General features: G+C 34.6%; 1 protein-coding gene across 4 annotated transcripts; it reads right to left on the reverse strand.

Annotated features, from left to right (window-relative positions):
• Window positions 1-11,724: 11,724 nt before the first annotated feature.
• Window positions 11,725-15,105, reverse strand: LOC110275096 (leucine-rich repeat protein 1). 4 transcript variants are annotated; one of them, XM_052254661.1, is made up of 6 exons: window positions 14,610-15,105; window positions 14,141-14,333; window positions 13,927-14,059; window positions 12,858-12,924; window positions 12,207-12,288; window positions 11,725-11,957 (listed from the first exon to the last, which is right to left on the reverse strand). In XM_052254661.1, the coding sequence occupies exons 2-5, from the start codon at window positions 14,232-14,234 to the stop codon at window positions 12,277-12,279; spliced, it is 306 nt and encodes a 101-aa protein (XP_052110621.1). In that variant the 5' UTR covers window positions 14,235-14,333; window positions 14,610-15,105; the 3' UTR covers window positions 11,725-11,957; window positions 12,207-12,276. The 4 variants fall into 4 exon arrangements, with proteins under 4 accessions (XP_052110621.1, XP_052110622.1, XP_052110620.1 ...); XM_052254662.1 differs by lacking the exon at window positions 11,725-11,957 and having other exon boundaries at window positions 12,107-12,291; window positions 14,141-14,207; XM_052254660.1 differs by lacking the exon at window positions 11,725-11,957 and having other exon boundaries at window positions 12,107-12,291.
• Between the last annotated feature and the right edge of the window lie 5,207 nt (window positions 15,106-20,312).

Here is a 20,312-nt window from a genome sequence, read left to right on the forward strand (position 1 = left end):
TCCTCTCAAAGAATTGCAGGGAAGTATGATTTATTATTGGTTATGGAAAATAGTATTTTTGGGTTTTTGAAAGGGTTTTGAGCAAGAGAAATGGGTTGCAAAAATTAATAAATTAATAACTAATAAAACTCTTGGCAAAGTATGAAAACTGGAAGTCCTATCCTAGTTATCCTTATCAATGGTGATGAGAATTATATTTTTGCTCCACTAAGTCAACCTCTAACTATGAAGGTAAGTCAAGTGAACAAATCAATTTAACACCTAAAGTCCTAGTCAACTCCTTAAGGAAAGACTAGAGTTATAGGAATCTAAATTAATCAGCAAAGATAACAATTGTCAATCACGATGAGTTTGACAACTCAAGAGTTACCAATTAATCAACCAAAGCAATCATGAGTCTGAAATACCTCAAATTGAATTAATAAAGATATCAAATGTAACATGGGAGTTCATAAATTAAGTTGGAAAATAAATAAAAGGAACATTGAACCTGAGATAAAGAAGATGAAAATATTTCTAAATCCTTTAAGAGGAATCCTAATCCTAAGAGAGAGGAGAGAGCCTCTCTCTCTCTAAAAACTACATCTAAATTATGAAAAGTGAGTTATGAATGAATGATGATGAATGGATGCATTCCCCCACTTTATAGCCTCTAATCTGTGTTTTCTGAGCCAAGAACTGGATCAAAAACAGCCCAGAATTTGCTGGTTACAAAATCTGCCACACTGGTTTTTCATCACTGCGACACGTTCGTATAGAACACTCGTTCACATCACCTAGCTGTACGGTCACTATAGCAAATTATATATTAAATCGAAGCCCCGGACGTTAACTTTCCAACGCAACTGAAACTGCTTCATTTGGACCTCTGTAGCTCAAGTTATGACCGTTTGAGTGCGAAGAGATTAGGCTGACAGCTTTGGCAATTTCTTCAACTTTTTGTATTCCTTCCACTTTTGCATGCTTCCTTTCCATCCTCTAAGCCATTTCTGCCCTGTAATATCTGAAATCACTTAACACACATATCAAGGCATCTAATGGTAATAAGAGAGAATTAATATTAGCAAATATAAGGCCAAAGAAGCATATTTTCAATCATAGCACAAAATTAGGACGGAAAACGTAAACTCATGCAATTAGTATGAATAAGTGTATGAAAGATTGATAAAATCCACTCAATTAAGCACAAGATAAACCATAAAATAGTAGTTTATCAACCTCCCCACACTTAAACATTAGCATGTCCTCATACTAAGCTCAAGAGAAGCTATAAAGGAGTGAAGAGGAACGATAGAGGGTATGCAATGCAACCTATCTATGTGAATGTAACTACATGTAAAATGTTTCTACCTACTTGGTGAAAAGTAAATAAATCTTTCAAGAACAAATATGAACTGAATTTCACTAATTCAAATCACACAATAAAAGGCAAGTAAACTTGTAAGAAGATAGCTCATGAAAGTAGGAAACATAAAATCAAGCATTGAACCCTTACTGGTAGTGTATATGTACTCTAATCTCTCAAGTGTCTAGGGTCAATCACTCTACTCTTTCCTAGTCATGCTTTCTAAACTTTGTTCTTCATCTAACCAATCAACAAATATTTAGTATACCAATGTAAACATCATGAGGTCTTTTCAGGATTGTAATGGGGCTAAGGTAAGGGTGAGGGTATATATATAAGGCTAAGTGAGCTAACAAAGTGAATCCTTGATTAGTCTAAGATCTCACTTAACATACATACTTTATATAATTTCAAAACTATTTACCTAGCTACCCAAATTTTTCTACTTTTGTATTACATGCTCATATATCAAACTTATTTTTTGAATTTTGTCCCATGTGCATTGATTCTTTTTATTTTGCATTTGGGGTAATATATCTTTTTGTATCCCCTTATTTAATTACTTTATTTTAATTTTTTTTATTTTTTATTTTTTATTTTATTATTTTTTTATCAATGCACATGGTAATTTAATTATTTTGATTTCACATGAGCATGCTTTCTAAATTTTCAAATAACTTATTCAATTTAATTCCCTACTTTTTTCTATCATCTCATGTTCCCATAAAATTCTCCACACTTAAATGATACACAATATCTATCTTAAGCTAACCAATGATTCAACTTTAATGTGGTTATAAAATAGAAGAGGATTAAAAAGCTCAAAGTGGCTAACAAGGGTGACATAAAAGGGTAGGCTTATTTGGGATAAGTGAGCAAAAACAAGTAATGGCCTCAATCATATGCAAGCATGTAAATACACTAAATATTGGACATATAGATTGGAACAAAATAAAGATTACAATCATAAAGAATAAAACACACAAGAATAAAATATTATGGTTAAATAATGTAACCATGCAATTAAGCTCAAATCTCACGGGTTGTGTGTTCTTTAGCTAAAAAACCATGTTCCAATTACAACTTCCAAACAAATTTAACACATATTTTTCAATTTAAATTAGTGAAATACTATAAAAATTTCTTGAAAAAGAAAATATTACTTCAACCAAGTAGTAACTAAATGCATAAAATCAAAAAAACATGCAATCAAATATGCAAATGCAACAATGAACAAATTAACATTGTTGTTGAAAAAGAAGTAACTAACCCACGGAGATCCGTATCGACCTCCCCACACTTAAAGATTGCACCATCCTCGGTGCATGCTAAGATGTACAAGTGGATGGGTGGCTCCGCAGCTAGTGCTCTTTTTGTTCCTTTCCTTGCCGGTAGTTTGGGAGTAGCTTTCTCCTTTCCTTTCTTGGTGGCCATCCTGAAAGGGAAAGAGTAAGGACGTTAAAATTTCAAGGGTTAGAGCAAAGAGGAGAACGGGAAAGGTGGTAATCAATGCACAATAAAGAAGAATGACGTTAACACATGGTCATGACTACATGTGAAAAGTCATCAATGGAAATATAGCAAGTGCATATGATGACAGTTAAATGCAAGGTATTTATTGGCATGCCGGCAAAAATATGAGTAGCATAGATCAAGCATTCAATGTCCAAGTTAGATTACCAAGCCTTTCAAACTGACAATATGTTTGTATGGACAATTATAAATAATTAATAAAATATAAAAAGGGGTTTTGTGAAAAACAGGCATGAAAGTAGGATAACAGAAAAGTAGTGCGTGATGCTATACGGGCTTTTTCACAAACACTTAGCATGCATGGTAAATAAGTTATTGAAAGTATTAAATTGAACATGCACGCAACCCTATAAAAAGTAATATATAATTGTCAAACAATTCCTTAATAATCTACAAGCAAAATAATGACCCAAATAAATTTCCAACACCAATTAAAAGAAGAAGAAAGAAAAGGAAAAAGAAGGGAAAGAAAAGATTTAGATTTGGGAGAGAAAAGATAAGATAGTTGGCGGTGATTTGGATAAGCTGTGCGTCGCATGTGACGCGGACGTGTGAGTGATGCGTTTGCACGGATAGCGCTTCTATAAAATGATGCGGACGCGTCATCCACGCGGTCGCGCAACTCTCTGTTTGAAACTCATATTGCCAAATTTTAGGGTGACGCGATCGCGTAGATGGCCTATTTTGAAAAACGGCGCGGACGCGTAGGGCACGCGTTCGCGTGGTAGGGCTTGTGCGTCTAGCACCATTCCAGCCCCACTCCATCACAAATTGCTGCCATACACCCTTTTTACGTCGATTTTTATGGCACGCGTTTGCGTGGGTGACGCAGACGTGTAGGAGGCATTTTTCCCACATGACGTGGATGCGTCAGCGATGTGGTCGCATGGGTCAAATTGTGCCAAAGGCACGCCTCCAGCCACACTCTCGCTTGACTCTCTGTAAAATCTCTTTTCTTCCTTGAGGCACAGATGACGCGGACGCGTCACGTGCCATTTTTTTAATAATGCAGTATGCAGAAAGCAATGCTAATATGAGTGTTATGCATGATTCCAGGTCCAATCAAAACTCAAAAACAGACTAAAATTAAAACTGAAAAAGGAACGATCATACCATGGTGGGTTGTCTCCCACCTAGCACTTTTAGTTAAAGTCCTTAAGTTGGACACTTGGTGAGCTCCCTGTTATGGTGGCTTATGCTTGTACTGATCCAGGAATCCCCACCAATGTTTGTACTTCCAATAGCCTCTGGGATCCCAAACTAGGCGCAGAAAGCCTTCAAGCAAGTTAAAGCAAGTGACAAGGCCCCCACAAGTGTTGATTGTTGGAACGAATTCCAGGGTCCCAAACCTTGCTTTTGCACTCGTCTTTGTGTAGATCATCATGATTCCATCCGAATAGCAAGCAATCTGAATTCTCACTAAAGAGGCCAAACAGCTTCCTAGACCCATTCAGTTGAGCTTTACACCAACCTTTGCGTTTAAACTTTGAGCTTTCCACCCTATTGAATCTTGCATGACAACTCCAACCACTAACCATCTTCCTCTCACTCTTAATGCCACAAAGAGCTCTAAGCTGACCATCTATCTCAAGTAAAGCATATTCAAGTGAGCTAATTAAGCTTAGAGATGAGAGATTTACCCACTTGAATGAAGGAATGGACAGTGATGACTTTGGGGAAGAGGTCTCCAACAACTTTGGCATGGTGATTTCCAGCTCCATTCCCTTGGGCTCTTCTTTGACAACTTCCACCTCCTTGCAAGCTTCTTCAATATCAATCTCTTCCTCTTGGTAGCTTTTTTCTAATTCGATCTCTTCTTCATTGCTCACCAAGGGCATGGGAGGTTGTGCTTCTTCTTCTTTAAACTCCATATCAAGTCCAATGGAAGAGGATTCAAATGTAGATAAGAATTCATCAATGATTGAATCCATCTCCTGATCATCCCCTTCAAAGTCTTCAACCATGATATGCCTTGGAGGTTGTACACCCTCCTCAACATTAATTGCAAACGTCTTAGAAGGAGGCTCTACGACTTGAGTTTCCCATGGAGGTTCCGCATCTCCTAAGTCTTCAACCACTTCTTCCTCTTCAATGGCAGGTGTAGCTTTTTCCAATTGTTCCAATACCAAATCGTGCTGCTCATTGTCCACCGGAGTTTCTAACTTCTCCTTCATACCACATTCTTCAGTAGATTTTCCACATGAAGCCATGGAGGTTTCTTGAATGTCCAAACGTCAAGAAGGTAATCGATTTATCGCTTGATCCAGTTGGCGAAGGGTTGCATGAAAATTTTCCACTATTTCCTTGAGACGATCCCTTGATTCTTATTGCGCTTGGCTATCATAAGTAGGATCATAGTGCTCTTGGATTGATGGATATGGAGATGGTGAATATTGAGGTGGTGGTTCTTGGGAGTAATTGGGTTGGAATTGGGGTGGTTTATATATGGTTCATATGGCTCATAAGGTGGTTGGTATGGTGGTTGAGGGTTAGGATTATATGAGGTTGTTTGGTAGTAAGGGGCTTGTGAGTATGGTGGTCCAGAGTTATGTTGAGGAGGCGGTTCATAATCATATGGTGGGCCTTGTTGGTAATTACAAGGGGGTCCACCATAACTATTGTCTTGGTGCGCATCATAGAATGGTTGTTGATAGTGCCTTGGAGGTGGTTGTTGCCATGAGGGTTGATCAAATCCCTGTGGCTCCTCCCATCTTTGATTCTTCCAACCTTGATGCCCGTTCTCATTATAGTTCCCATTCCTAACAACAATATTGGAATCAAACTTGAAGCCAGAGGGGTGATAGTTCATAGTAGTAGGAGAAAATAAAAACAAAAACTAATAAAAAGAAAATATTATGAAAAAAAATATGATTTTTGAAAAAAGATAAGATAAGATTTTGAAAAAGAAATGATTTTTGAAAAAAGATTTGAATTTTGAAATTTAAAACTAAGATAAGATAAAAATAATTTTTTTTATAAAAATATTTACAATAACCAATAATAAGGCACACGTTTGCAATTCCCCAGCAACGGCGCCATTTTGAAGAACGAAACTCTCACGCAATCTAGAATTTTCACAAATAAAGTCCCGTTGTAAGTATAGCTTCTAGACCGACAAGAATTCCTTTCTTACAAACGTTTGGTTGTCACAAGTAACAAACCCAATAAAATTTATAAATCGAAGTATTCATATCTCGGGTCGTCTTCTCAAAGAATTGCAGGGAAGTATGATTTATTATTGGTTATGAAAAATAGTATTTTTAGATTTTTGAAAGGGTTTTGAGCAAGAGAAATGGGTTGCAGAAATTAATAAATTAATAACTAATAAAATTCTTGGCAAAGTATGAAAACTGGAAGTCCTATCCTAGTTATCCTTATCAATGGTGATGAGAATTATATTTTTGCTCCCACTAAGTCAACCTCTAACTATAAAGGTAAGTCAAGTGGACAAATCAATTTAACACCTAAAGTCCTAGTCAACTCCTTAAGAAAAGACTAGAGTTATAGGAATCTAAATTAATCAGCAAAGATAACAATTATCAACCATGATGAGTTTGACAACTCAAGAGTTACCAATTAATCAACCAAAGCCAAAAGGGAAAAATCTAAATTATTTATATAATAAATAGAAGAAAGCAATCATGAGTCTGAAATACCTCAAATTGAATTAATAAAGATATCAAATGTAACATGGGAGTTCATAAATTAAGTTAGAAAATAAATAAAAGGAACATTGAACCTGAGATAAAGAAGATGAAAATATTCCTAAATCCTTTAAGAGGAATCATAATCCTAAGAGAGAGGAGAGAGCCTCTCTCTCTCTCTCTCTAAAAACTGCATCTAAATTATGAAAACTGTGAGTTATGAATGAATGATGATGAATGGATGTATTCTCCCACTTTATAGCCTCTAATATGTGTTTTCTGGGCCGAGAACTGGGTCAAAAACAGCCCAGAATTTGCTGGTTATAAAATCTGCCATGCTGGTTTTTCGTCACTGTGATGCATCTGCGTGAAACACACGTTCGCGTTATCTATCTGTATGGCCACTATAGTAAATTATATATTAAATCGAAGCCCCGGATGTTAGCTTTCCAACGCAACTGGAACTGCCTCATTTGGACCTCTGTAACTCAAGTTATGACTGTTTATGTGCGAAGAGGTCAGGCTGACATCTTTGGCAATTTCTTCAACCTTTTGTATTTCTTCCACTTTTGCATGCTTCCTTTCCATCCTCTAAGCCATTCCTGCCCTGTAATCTCTGAAATCACTTAACACATATCAAGGTATCTAATAGTAATAAGAGAGAATTAATATTAGCAAATATAAGGCCAAAGAAGCATGTTTTTAATCATAGCACAAAATCAAGACGGAAAACGTAAACTCATGCAATTAGTATGAATAAGTGTATGAAAATTTGATAAAATCCACTCAATGAAGCACAAGATAAAACATAAAATAGTGGTTTATCAAATACACTAGGTATATACTTTTAATTTGTTGTTAACCTCTTTTAGTCTAATGAAACTTTGAACTATACAATCTAATTTTGCGTTTCATTAAAGTCGCATTTGTTTAATTAGTAAGTTCAAGATATAAGAAACACTTTGGAACCAACCCACCATGCTTTTATTGTCTAATAATATGTTTAATTTAATACCGATATATGTATGCAATTTAGATTAATTACTAATATATGTATGTGTGTGCGCGCAATTAACTTGATATATATAAGTTTGTCATCTATGCTGTTTTGGTTTTTTTAATTTTGGTTTAGTTTTACTTGACGTTCTTCTATGATTTCAGACACTTCTACCGGATAAATCATCACTCGCAAAATGACAGTGATTTAAGTTTGGGCCTTAAAAAAGTGAAAAAGTCATGATGAAATTGGATGTAGATGGACAATGACGAGATAATGACTTGAACTTGTTTGTGAGATTTCTTGGTCAAGTAGCTCATCGAATTAGATTTTGTCCCATATCATTAAAAAAATGGGATAAGATGCCAAAAGATAGCATAAAAAGACCGTGAGAATTTATTGAAATAAGAGGCTTAACTTTCATGTGTAGTTTTATTGATTTGTTGTCATTTAATAATTGATTTTATCTATGAATTATTTTAAGAAAAATTTTTAGTTTGATAATACTACTGGCGTCAAATGGGCTCTGAGAACCTTAGGTGATAGATGGAAGGCCTATAAGTATAATTTACGAGGGCAATACTTCTATCCTAATAAAAGAAAGACAGAAATTTTGGCTACGAATCCATCAGACATAACACCAGTTGAATGGACTACTTTTGTGGACCATTATATGGACTCTAAAAATAAAGGTAAATACATATTTTATACTTTTGTATTTTTTTATTGAATATTGGCTTTGATTATCTGGTAATATTTATTTACTAATTTGTTATTTTTAAAAATCATAAAAATAATGTTTGCAAAATATCAGAAATTGTGAGAAGCTTATAGTTTCACTTGGTGGAAGTAAAAGCAATATTAAAAAAGTAACACAAATGGTAAATAATTTTTTTATTTACTGTGTTAAGTACTCTCATACTATTGTCATAAAATTAGAATTTATAATTAAATTTGTAATTACCTTTTAAATTCTATCTATTATACTAGCAGAAACAATTGAAAAGACTTGTATGTCGAAGCGTGGTTATTGTATCAACTTTGCTAAAGAAAGATGGGAGTTATGTAAATAGAGAAGGACAACGATTAATCGTAAGTGTTTGAAATTTTTTTTATCCGGCTGTATATTTTTTTAATGAATTAATTATGTTAATACACTAATCCAATGCGATGTCCATTTGTTTGTAGGAAAAAATATTAGAGCATTTGCTCAACATCAAGAGCGTATTGTCATCGAAAGTATTCATTCAAAAGTTTTGGCTCATCCAGATGATGCAATTAAAAAATTTTGTGGTCCTGAGAATGGTAAGCGATTACGTGATTTTAGTAGTGTTATATGTCCCAATGATTTTGGTAAGCCAAAGCACATCTTTAGAGTTACAAATTGCAGAGGTATTAGTAGTGCATCGCAACAATATGTCGTGGATTTAGAAAGGCAACTTCAAGAAGTTAAGGATCAAATGACAACTCTCCACATATTTCTGCAATAGAAGTACGGTGACGAAGTACCTAACTTTTCCGATCATGTGTCACATACTCAGTTGGATTGATGCACCTCATGTCTTGTTATTTTAATCTTAAGTTATATCTAGTTTAAATTGGTATTAGAGATAATTTTATTTTTTATCGTTTAAAATTATAGAACTTGGTTTATTTTATTCTTTTACTATTTATATGAACAATGCATACTCTTTAACGTTATTACTTAATCTGCTAACTTTATTTTGTTTTATTATATATATATATATGATCGTTACGATCGAGAGCTCAATTTAAAAAAAATATTAATTTTAGCAACGGATTTATCTGTTGTTAAATAGCTTATTAATATTTACTACAGAAAAAATCGTGAAAAAAAAGTCTAGCTTGCCCAATCTTATTTGTATATGTTTTTATTTTGCCATAAAAAAATTATGGCTAAATAACCTATCAACATTAGCCATGAAAAAAAATATGACAAAAAATCTAACCTGACAAAAAACTCAACCTGTCAATATTAGTCACGAAAAAAAGTGTAGTAGAATTATACTTTTGAATTACATTATTTTTATTTAGTCACGGTTTAAAATGTGGACAATGATGTAAAAATTGTGGCTATTTAAATGTCTCTACAGTTCATGAAAGCGTGACTAACAGACACAAAATTGTGGCTAAATAAAAATACATCGTCTTTATTAATCACGATTTTTTTCGTGGCTAAAGTCTGTGTTTGTAATAGTGAGTGTTAAGTTTTTTACAATTAAAAAATTTGTAAAGGCCAAAAATTTAATTATTGATAAAATTGTTTGTATTTGTTTAATAAATATAAGGATAAGATTGATTAAAAAGTTATAGATAAATTTAATGTGTAAAAATACATATAAAAATTATCACTATATATTTTTATTCTTATATAAAATTTAAAAGAGATCAAAAATAAAATAAATAAAATTTTATTCTAAAATTCTATAGGTTAGGAGGGTGTATTGCCCCTTTTACTAATATATAGTTGCGATGTTGTTGAGTCGTTATGAGTGAGGAGGAAATTTTTAAAGTTAACTATAAGTCGAATTTGGAATTGAAAGTGAGAATGAACTAAATAGTTAAGAGTAAAATTGAAATAAAAATATTAACTAATGCTTGAACGTTAAAATTAATAGTAAAGATATAATTATAAGTTATTTTTAATATTAAGAATAAAATAGAATGAAATTAAATATTTGAAATATTTTTAAAAAAATTTAAAAATATTAAAGACAAAAAATACTTTTATTTATTTGAATAATAAAAAAGACCAAATATGATACACAACTAGAAAATTGCTTAATACAGACAGATTTACAGATAGATTTGGTCTATATTACAGACGGATTTTTGGTTACTGACGAAATTACGGACGGATTTTGTCCCTCTGTAAAAGCCTCGTCGGAAATTATTTACCGACGGATTTTTTTTCGTCGGAAAATTACCGACAGATTTTTACCAGTTACCGACGGATTTTCCCTCTGTAAATTCTCCCTCCATTTCCCTTAGGCGTCGAACTCTCCGACGGATTTTCCGTCGGTAATTACAGACGAATTTTCCGACGGCTTTTTCGTCTGTAATTACAGACGGATTTTCCGACGGCTTTTCCGTCTGTAATTACAGACGGATTTTCCGACAGATTTTCCGTCGGTAATTTGAGCCTTGGAAAACCACTACAAGCTCTAAATACAGACAGAAAATTCGTCTGTAAATCTGCCTGTAAGATAAAATAGAATTTTTTTAGATTTTTTAACTGCAAAATAAACCTGTTTTCATACAAAATAAATATAAATTTAATAAATACAAATTTTTATCTAATTTGTATTTGAATATTTATAATATTTCAAAAAATAAACAAATTCATCGTATTATCAAACTAAAAGAAAAGTACTATAAACAAGCAAGTCAATATAATTCAAAATATAAACAAAATGTATTGATACATCAACTATAATCCTCAGTGTATTGTTCAACCGTACTAAATTTATCAGCTATAATTCATAACATTGTATTATATGAAAAAAATTACATTATGCAAATCTCTACAAGCCAATCAACCAGTAGCTCACGCATGCTTTGAATAATGTCGTGTTGCTTTATATCTCTTAATGTAATTGGAAAAAGGCTACACTTCTTGCCTGAAAATATTTCAAAATACTGCATGTTAGTAAAAAATACACAACAGTGAAAAATACATGAAAAAATGTCAATAGTGAAAGTTATTCACTTTGTTATGCCACAAAAAACTCATTACTCAACATCCTAATGAAAATTATGTCAATTGAATGCATAAAGACTAACCATGATCAGTACAATATAAAAATATTTCAATATATAATTTATTAACTCTCTGAAATAAAAGACCAAACAAACAAGTTTTATGGAAAGAAAAGGCCAATGAAAACAATTGTTTAGTCTTTTCCATCTCTGTGAGGTAAGCATAACTGCAGCATTAATATAAAGAACAAGCCAATCTAGTAAAAAACAAGGAACCAAAGTCTTTAAAACCAGGTTGTTTAGATTGATAATTGAAGAAAACTATATCTTGGATTGTTCTACCCAAGCACCCAATATTACAGAAGGCTAAGAGTACCAACCATTTCTTTGAATCATCATACTTTAAGGTGCTGGAGATCAAAACACGAGCAGAATCAACATTCCTTAACGAGCCAAAAAATATGAAGTAGTTAGTTAGTTGGTTCTTAGTTGTATATTAACCTGAATTGCAGCAGAAGCAGGTCCAAATCATTTTTAATAATTTTGGAAGAAGGACAACAAAGTGATCAAAGAAAGTGTTCGGTTATATAAATCATTTTTATATCTCTTTGAATTATCCTAGTTTTTGAATTCTCATGTAGGTAAACCAATCCTTCAGCTGTCCCAATGATAATGTCATATCTCTTCTCCCAGTTAAGTTCTCTTCCCTTGACTCTATCTAAAACAATAGATTGGGTAATATTAGCCTTTCATCAGGTACAAAATAAGTTTTTCACAATATTAGAAGAGTAACACCAATTCATCATGATATGCAATAATTGAGACAGATGGTTCAAGAAATGAGCATTGTGAGAGGCTTTTGAGGGAACAGATGGTTCAAGAAAGAGGAGTGGAGGTTGCAAGGGGCAATTTAGAGCAGTACTATAGGATGATTAACCGAAACTATGGGGACTTTATGAAGCGTTACCTGCAGCAACACAGGATACATTCTGATCTTTTGTCTAATTTTGGGAAGGATGTTGAGAGACTTTGATCTGTTAAACTTCACCCTGCTTTACAAAAATTTAATCTTTTTAGTTGAAAACTATAAGCTAGTTTCACACTTGAACTACTGCTATGATTGACAATGAGATAAGAATAATGAAATAGAATCAAATGGAACATTTGGGATAAATAATCAGCATCACAATAAGGTTGTTAGTCTTACAGCTAATTTAATTGAGCAAAGATTAGGATTTTTTTTTTTAAATAGCAATGTAAACCTGGACATGACACACATGGAAAGAAGAGAAGAAAAACAAAGAGGCAATATAAGAGCTAGGGTGACAGAGTTGCAGAGTTGAAAGCCTCTTTCTTAAAAGAGGGAAGGTTCCTACTTTTCCAGTAACTGGAAATTTAGAAGTCCAACAGAACACATTTTTGCACATCATTTTCATTGTTAATGAAAATTTATACAGATCTTTCGGGTGAGTTGTTGCAAACAAGAATCAACATGCGTTTTAAACCATAGAGATGCATACAATGATTTCAAACGTTTTAATATCGTACTATGTATTGAATATTAATTAATAATTACAGATAGAAAGATAAGCCAAATTATGGGATTATAAGTACGTACAGTGGGCATAGGCACTGTCCAACCCGTTTCCGGACACCAATCCAATGAAGGGTGCAGGTCCTTGAAGCTACATCAGACCAAAAGTTACAGCAAATAAATTAGAGTTTGACCATCGGAAAAGAAATGAAGTGCAACTTAAGAATATAAAAATAAAAAGAACTTATGCTCCACAGCATATGAACGTGCAATAAGTTGAGTTTTAACTCCAAAAAGACATACTTTGGTCAGGATAGTAAATATACTCCAACAGGTAGGTCACCATATCATATTTCTGGCGAATCTCTCTAATCTGAAAGAAAAGTGGTAAAAATTAGAAGGTTTTATATATACAAAATGTTATATTCTTAATATAAACTCAATTCTAGATTTTCCTCAAGAAAAATGATGAGCATTAATGGAGAGCCTACTGCCAATTGCCATATGTTTTGGAAAAATTTGCATGCATAAGTACTAAAAAACTTGGCCACGCTCCACAATAATACCAGTGACAGGTGGTATGGTCGAATTGTATAATTAATTACTATATATGGTGGTGTAGTAGTATACAGAAACTCACCTGAGTGCACCTTATCTATCCCTCCATAGTAGAGGCCAAAATCCAAGTATACAGATAAGAAATAATAAAATAAAAGAAAAAAGAAAAAAAAAAGCAAACATGATAAGTTTTGTCCTTTGGATACAAATAATGTTTAGTTGCTTCAAACCTTATAAAAAAAAATTCCAGGTGCATGGAGAATGCAAATCTCAAATGTGCTGTACCTAAAGGCTTAGAAAATAATAGTCTCAGAGCAATAATAGAGAGAAGATTTTTCAAAAGGCTAGTTCTGCATTTTCTAGGTATTAACCATTTGATTTATAAAGCTTCCCTTGCTTTTGCTGCGCTAATTATGCCAGAAATGAAGGAACCTGAAGTTATAAGTTATAATGTATTGTGATATGTGATTTATTGTTCTTTATGTGAAGCATCTAGGACTTTGAAGCTGCCTAGTGGAGTCATAATTCAAGGTAAATCAAAGCATACACAAATGTCTATAAAAGTAAAAGTAAAAGTGATGTATGTATAACTTACACACGGATCACACTATTATCATTGCTGCAAGTAACATAAAACCATGTACATGGATTAACAAGAGTGGAATCCCAGCTTTGAAGAACACCAGCAGGATCTGTCAATCTGTTCTTCAAAGAATTCAGGGCATCACCTATCATAGAAGCAATATTTAGGTGCATAGTACCTGAAGTGAAAATGGCATAAAAACATTAAAATGAGCCAAAAATGTCACCTGATTCCGCGGGAAAATATCCGCTAGCAACTTCTTGTATCATTTCACAGGTTGCCTTGAGCTCGCCCTTATAGCAGGACAAACAACACAACATAGATTACCACAAGCAGGCATAACCCGCCTAGACATAACCCCCATTTTGCTATGAAATTGGAATCAGACTTCACAGTTCACACACACCCAATTTTCTGACCTAAAAAACATTTTCACATCAAAATTTTCCTCCATAATTTAACTTTTCATTACTACATAGTACATACAAATAATCAGAACTTAAAAGAACTAAAAAAAATCACTAAAATATCTGTTCATCACCGTTACCACAATTACAATTTTGCACAAATTACACTAAGAATTAAAAAACCAAGTCAAAATCCAGCTGTACTCCGACATAAACAAATGAAACCAAAACAATGGATGAAAATCGAAAACTAAGCTAAGCTAAGCTAAGCTACATTAACTCACTCACCTAAAAATCGAAACAAAAGAGATTCCGCTTCGTTGCAGAATCAAGAATCTCCGTCGGATCACGATCTGGATTATATAATCAAACTCGGAAACTAATTTGATAAGCGCGTAATAGAGTCAGGTTTTTAGAATCAAAATTGGAAGAGATTAGAAGAAGGAGGGAAAGTGAAAAATGGAAAGAGAAGGAGTACGTAATTGAATGTTGTTGGGAGTAATGGGAATGGGGTCGGAAGAAGTGAAAGAGACGGTTGAATCGGTGGCGGTGGCGGTGGCGGTGGTTGGGAATAATAGTAGTATTGGGGGTTGGTGATGCAGATTTTGACGTAATCATCACAGTTTCAAGAACAATTCTGCTCCACGTGGCAGAAGGACTTGCAGATTTCTGGCATGAATTTTCTGCGATGGTGAAACACCATTTCTGAGAGAAATTGTGGTTAGTTAGGGTTTTAGGGTGTGAAAGAAGAGAGAGAGAAAGAGAGAAGGAAGGAAGAAAAAGAAGAGATCTCGATAGGGTTGCGATGAAGCTGGGTTTAAATTAAAATTTTCCGACGAAAAATTTTAAATTACAGACGGAATTTTCTGTCTGTAATAATTTAATAAAATGCAGTATTTTTGTTCATTTAATTATAGACGGATTTTTCGTCTGTAATTATTTTTTACGAAAAAAATTAATTTTATCGGCAGAATTATCGACAGATTCTGTTTTCCCTCTGTAATTTATACTAATTCATTTTTTTGTTTTCCGACAAAAAAATCCATCTGAAATTCCGTCTGTATTTCCGTGGGATAAAATCCGTCGAAAATATCCATCTGTAATAACAAATTTTTTAGTAGTGATACATATACTCTTCAAAAAAGTTTTAAGAAATGTTGCAAATCATATTTCAGTGTAGCATTGTTATAAATATGCTTAGAAAAATAAAATATTTATGTCTTTAAAGTTTATGGCAATTTTATTTTTATGTGAAAGGTATAAAATTTTTAAAAGAAATAAAAAAGCAATCTAGACCCTATAGGTAGAATTTTGTCCTCTTTTTAAATAATTTTTAAATAGTAATTATCTAAACATGTTAAAAGAAAGTTAAATTATATTTACGAATGGTGTGTCACAGTAGTATTTTCTTTATTACTTTTATCAAAGTAATACTATTTTTAAAACTATTTTAATTGTTTTAATCTCTTAAAACTATTTTTATCACTGTTAGAGAATAATTAGAATTAATTTAGATTAATTAGTATCATTTATATTTATAGAATATATTTGTATATTAATTGTAGAATTATATGCTTTTATTGCTTTGAGTCTTCTAGCACCTATATATACCCCTTGTACATTATACTTTTCTACAAATTGAATAATGCACAAAACATTTTTTTCATATTACTCTCTTATTTCTAACATGGTATCAAGAGCATAGTTTTTTTCTTTTCAATGGCAATTGGTTTTTAGTTCTTGTATTTTGTCTCCGCTGGCAGTTCTTTGTCCTCATTTTTCAATTCTTTCCTGACGTCTTGGTTCGTCACCTCCACTACCATCGCCTTCGTCTCGTTGTCAAGAGTTCAACACCTCCAGAATCGCCGTCGGACCCCACCGAACGAGCCACCTGAAGTCCTCTGTCTGTTTGAGGTTATCCTCCCTCCAAACGCCTCCAGCGTCGTCGAATCAGCGCCCAAGATCAACGGCTCAGCGTCCCTCCACGTGTCACGCCAGACACTCCTCGGATCCGCTGCTTGACCCGCGGCCACCTCCTTGCCGCGTCAGCGCTGATGCGTTCTCCTCCTCCTATCACACGGTGCCACATGGCCGTTTTTGCTGACGTGACATCTGACGTGGCAACTGATGTGTCAGGCAATGGGACCCTTCTTAAAGTTTTTGGAGAGCTCTTTCTGATTCTACCCTTCGTTTTTCTTATTTTCTGCCCTAAATTTACAGTTTCTTTTCTTTTTCACCTTTGTTTCTATTATGATGGAGAAACCATATGTTTTTTAGCTTATTTTTTTTATCCTTAATGGCTCCAACTATGCTCATTGGGTTGAAGCTATGCGAAAATTTCTTAAAGGGCAAAAATTATGGCGCTATGTGACTGGTGATATTGTTTGTCCTGTTAAGCCCTGTTAAGCCCACTGTGACTAACAAATCCAAAGATGGGACCTCCAAATCCAAGGAGGATGTTGAGAAGGATTTTGCAGAGAGATTGGAAGAATGTGATAGTAAAAATCACCAGAGTATCACTTGGTTCCGCAACACTTCTACTCTTGGCATTCATTTATAGCTTGGGCATTTTGAAACTGCTAAAGAGGTATGGGATCATTTGGCAATGTGCTACACTATTTCTGATCTCTTTCATCAGTACCAACTGCTAAAGGAGCTTCATGGCCTTAAGCAAGAATGTGGCCAAGTGGTTTTTGATTTTCTTGCTCAGATGAAAATTATTTAGGATCAATTGACCTCTTGTTAGCCTGTTGTTAAAGATTCTGCTTATGCTAAGGCATATGAGGATTATCGGAACTTGACACATCACATACAGTTTCTTATGGCACTTACTGATGACTATGAGCCGGTTAGGACTTCTTTTTTTTCATTAGAATCCCTTGCCTAGCCTTGAAGAAGTTCTTCCTAGTCTTAAGTTTGAAAAAATGCGCTTGGGATTGACTCGCTCTAAGAGTGAAACTATCTTTGCTGTCACCGACAGAAAGGGTAAACTCTGTCAAAACTGTAACTGTCCTGGGCACTCCTTCTCCAACTGTCTCTCTATTGAATGTCGTAAATGCAAACAGAAAGGTCACATTGGCCCAATTGCCCGAAACTATTCTTCCATTATTGTAAGCTCTCGGGTCACTTGATTACTACTTATCCTACTAGACCACCACGTTCAGATCAGAACAAGTATCAAACTCGTCCCAACAACTCTCGAATGTGCTTGCTTCTACTGTTACTACTGCTACTGAATCCAACAATCCTACCTTTCTCAACCCACCTTCTGTCTCTCCATCAAACATTTAATCTCTTCTTAAGCAACTTCTCTCTTTTTCTGGTAATACCTCTGCTGCTCTTTCCACCCCTCCAGGTAATTCTAAATAGTATTTTGATTCTGGTTGTTTTAATTATATGTCTCCTTGCATCATCTTTTTTCGTCATTGTCTACCATTATAAATACACCTTCTGTCAACACTGCTAATGGTTCTCTCTTGCATGGAACACATCAGGGCTTTATTTCATAGTCCAATATTCATCTTCCTGATACTTATTTTATTCCAAAATTAAATTTTAATCTTATCTCTGTCGGTCAACTTGTTGAGCTCAGTTTTAATGTCAATTTTTTTATTCCTGGTTGTCGTATGCAGGATCGTCGGACGAAAAAAAATCATCGGGGTTGGTTGTAAGGTCAAAAGATTATTTGAGCTCGAGAACCTTCATGTTCCCTCTACTTAAAATCTCTGTGTTGTTTCCTCTCTATCTACCCTTCACTTGTGGCACCGCCGTCTTGCCCACAGCTCCTTAGAAAAATTGCGTCCTCTTATGTCTACGGGTGTTTTAAGTCAAGTTCAAAATGAGTCTTTTGATTGCATCTTTTGTCAAACTGCAAAACAACCTGCCTTATCTTTTCATAATAATTCCTCTCTTGCTTGCCCTCCTTTTGAACTTATTTATGCCGTTGTTTGTGCTCCCGCTCCCACCGCTTCTATGGGAGGGGCTCGATATTTTTTAGTCTTTATTAATGATTATTCCAATTTTACTTGGGTTTATTTGACGACTAATCATCATGAACTGCATCAAATTTATATTAACTTTGCCACTATGATTAGAACTCAGTTTTCAAAGGTCATTAAAATCTTCAGATGCGATAATGCTATGAAATATCGTGACTCCAAACTTTTAAAGTTTCTCGTTGAACAGAGTACTTTGTCTGAGTTTTCTTGTCCTGGTACCTCTCAACAAAATGGCAGAGCTGAGTGTAAACACCGTCATATTCTTGACTCTGTTCGTGCAATGCTTATTTCCTCTTCCTGTCCTGAGAGTACTTGGGGTGAAGCTGTTCTCACTGCTGTTCATGTCATCAATAGACTCCCTTCTTTTGTACTTGGTACTCACTACTCCTTTTAAGCGCATTTATCATAGTTCTCCTGATTACAGCTCTCTTCATGTTTTTTGTTGTGTTTGTTTTGTCCTTCTTCAGCTTCATGAATACACTAAGCTTGAACCTCAGGCTTGTATGTATTGTTTTCTTTGTTATGCATCTGAATACAAGGGTTATCATTGTTGGGATCCTATCTCTCGACATATTCGTATATCTCGTCAAGTTGTCCTCTAGGAACATCATAAGTTCTCTAATTTTTTCTCTTTTTAGTCCATTCCTTCTACCCTGTCATCATTTTTCATGAACCCCAATGTTGATCTCTTTCCTAGTGATGATACTACAAGTTCTATCTCAAATCCATCCCTCGAGCCCCCTTCTCTTCCGTCTTCTCCATCTCCTGATGATTCCAGACCAGATGATGCTCCTGCTCCTGCTGTCATGCCTCCTTCCTCCACTCGTTCTAGTGCAAGAAATTCACCTCCTCATATACTTGATTATCATTGCTTTTCTACTATTCTTCATCATCATGAACCTCAATCATTCCAAGAAGCCTCTACTAATCCAAGTTAGCAGCAAGCAATGCAGGAAAAAATTCAGGTACTTGAAAAAGCACACACTTGGGACTTGATTGATCCTCCTTTTGATCAAGAAGTTGTGGGTAGTAGATGGGTATACAAGATCAAGACTCGTTCTGATGGTTCTATTAATCGTTATAAGGCACGATTGGTTGCTCAAGGTTGTATATAAGAGTATGGTATTAATTATGAAGATACTTTTGCTACTGTCCCTCGTCTTACATCTAATCGAGCTCTCCTTGCCATTGCTGTGGTAAAAAAGGTCTCTTAGTCAGATGGATGTGAATAATACATTTTTTAATGGGATTTGAAAAAGAAGGTCTATATGAAACCACCTCTAGGATATCCTTGTCCTTCTAGCAAAGTCTCTCTCCTTTGCAAGGCACTTTATGGCATTAAGCGAACTCCTCGTAAATGGTTTGACAAGTTCAACACCACCATATGCAATCTTGGTTTCACTTGCAACCCTCATGAGAATACTCTCTTCATTTGTAAAAGTGAACCTGGAGTTGTTTTTCTACTTTTGCATGTTGATGACATGATCATTACTGTAGACGATGTTGATGGTATCTCTGATCTCAATGTCTCCCTTCACCATACTTTTGAGATGAAAGATCTTGTTTCTCTTAGCTATTTCTTTGGTCTAGAAGTCATATCCACCGATGATGGCATCTATCTCTCTCAAGCTAAATATGTCTCGGATCTTCTTGCTCGAGGCGGAATTATAGATAATCGCACTGAGCCTACTCCTCTTGAGCCTAATGTTCGATTTACTCCTATGGATGATACTATATTGGATAATCCTACTCTTTATCGACGGTTAGTTGGAGAACTCGTCTACTTAACTGTCACCCGACCAGACATCGCCTATCCGCTTCATGTTCTTACCTAGTTCTTGTTAGTTCCTCGTACTATTCACTATGCGGTAGTTATTCGCATTCTTCGTTATATCAAAAGCACGCTATTTCATGGCCTTTATTTTTCTGCCTATTCATCTTTATCCCTTCAAGCGTACTCAGATGCTAATTGGGCTAGTGATCCCACTGATCG

The sequence above is a fragment of the Arachis duranensis genome, chromosome 9 (genome assembly GCF_000817695.3).
Source record: "Arachis duranensis cultivar V14167 chromosome 9, aradu.V14167.gnm2.J7QH, whole genome shotgun sequence".
Classification (NCBI taxonomy): domain Eukaryota; kingdom Viridiplantae; phylum Streptophyta; class Magnoliopsida; order Fabales; family Fabaceae; genus Arachis; species Arachis duranensis.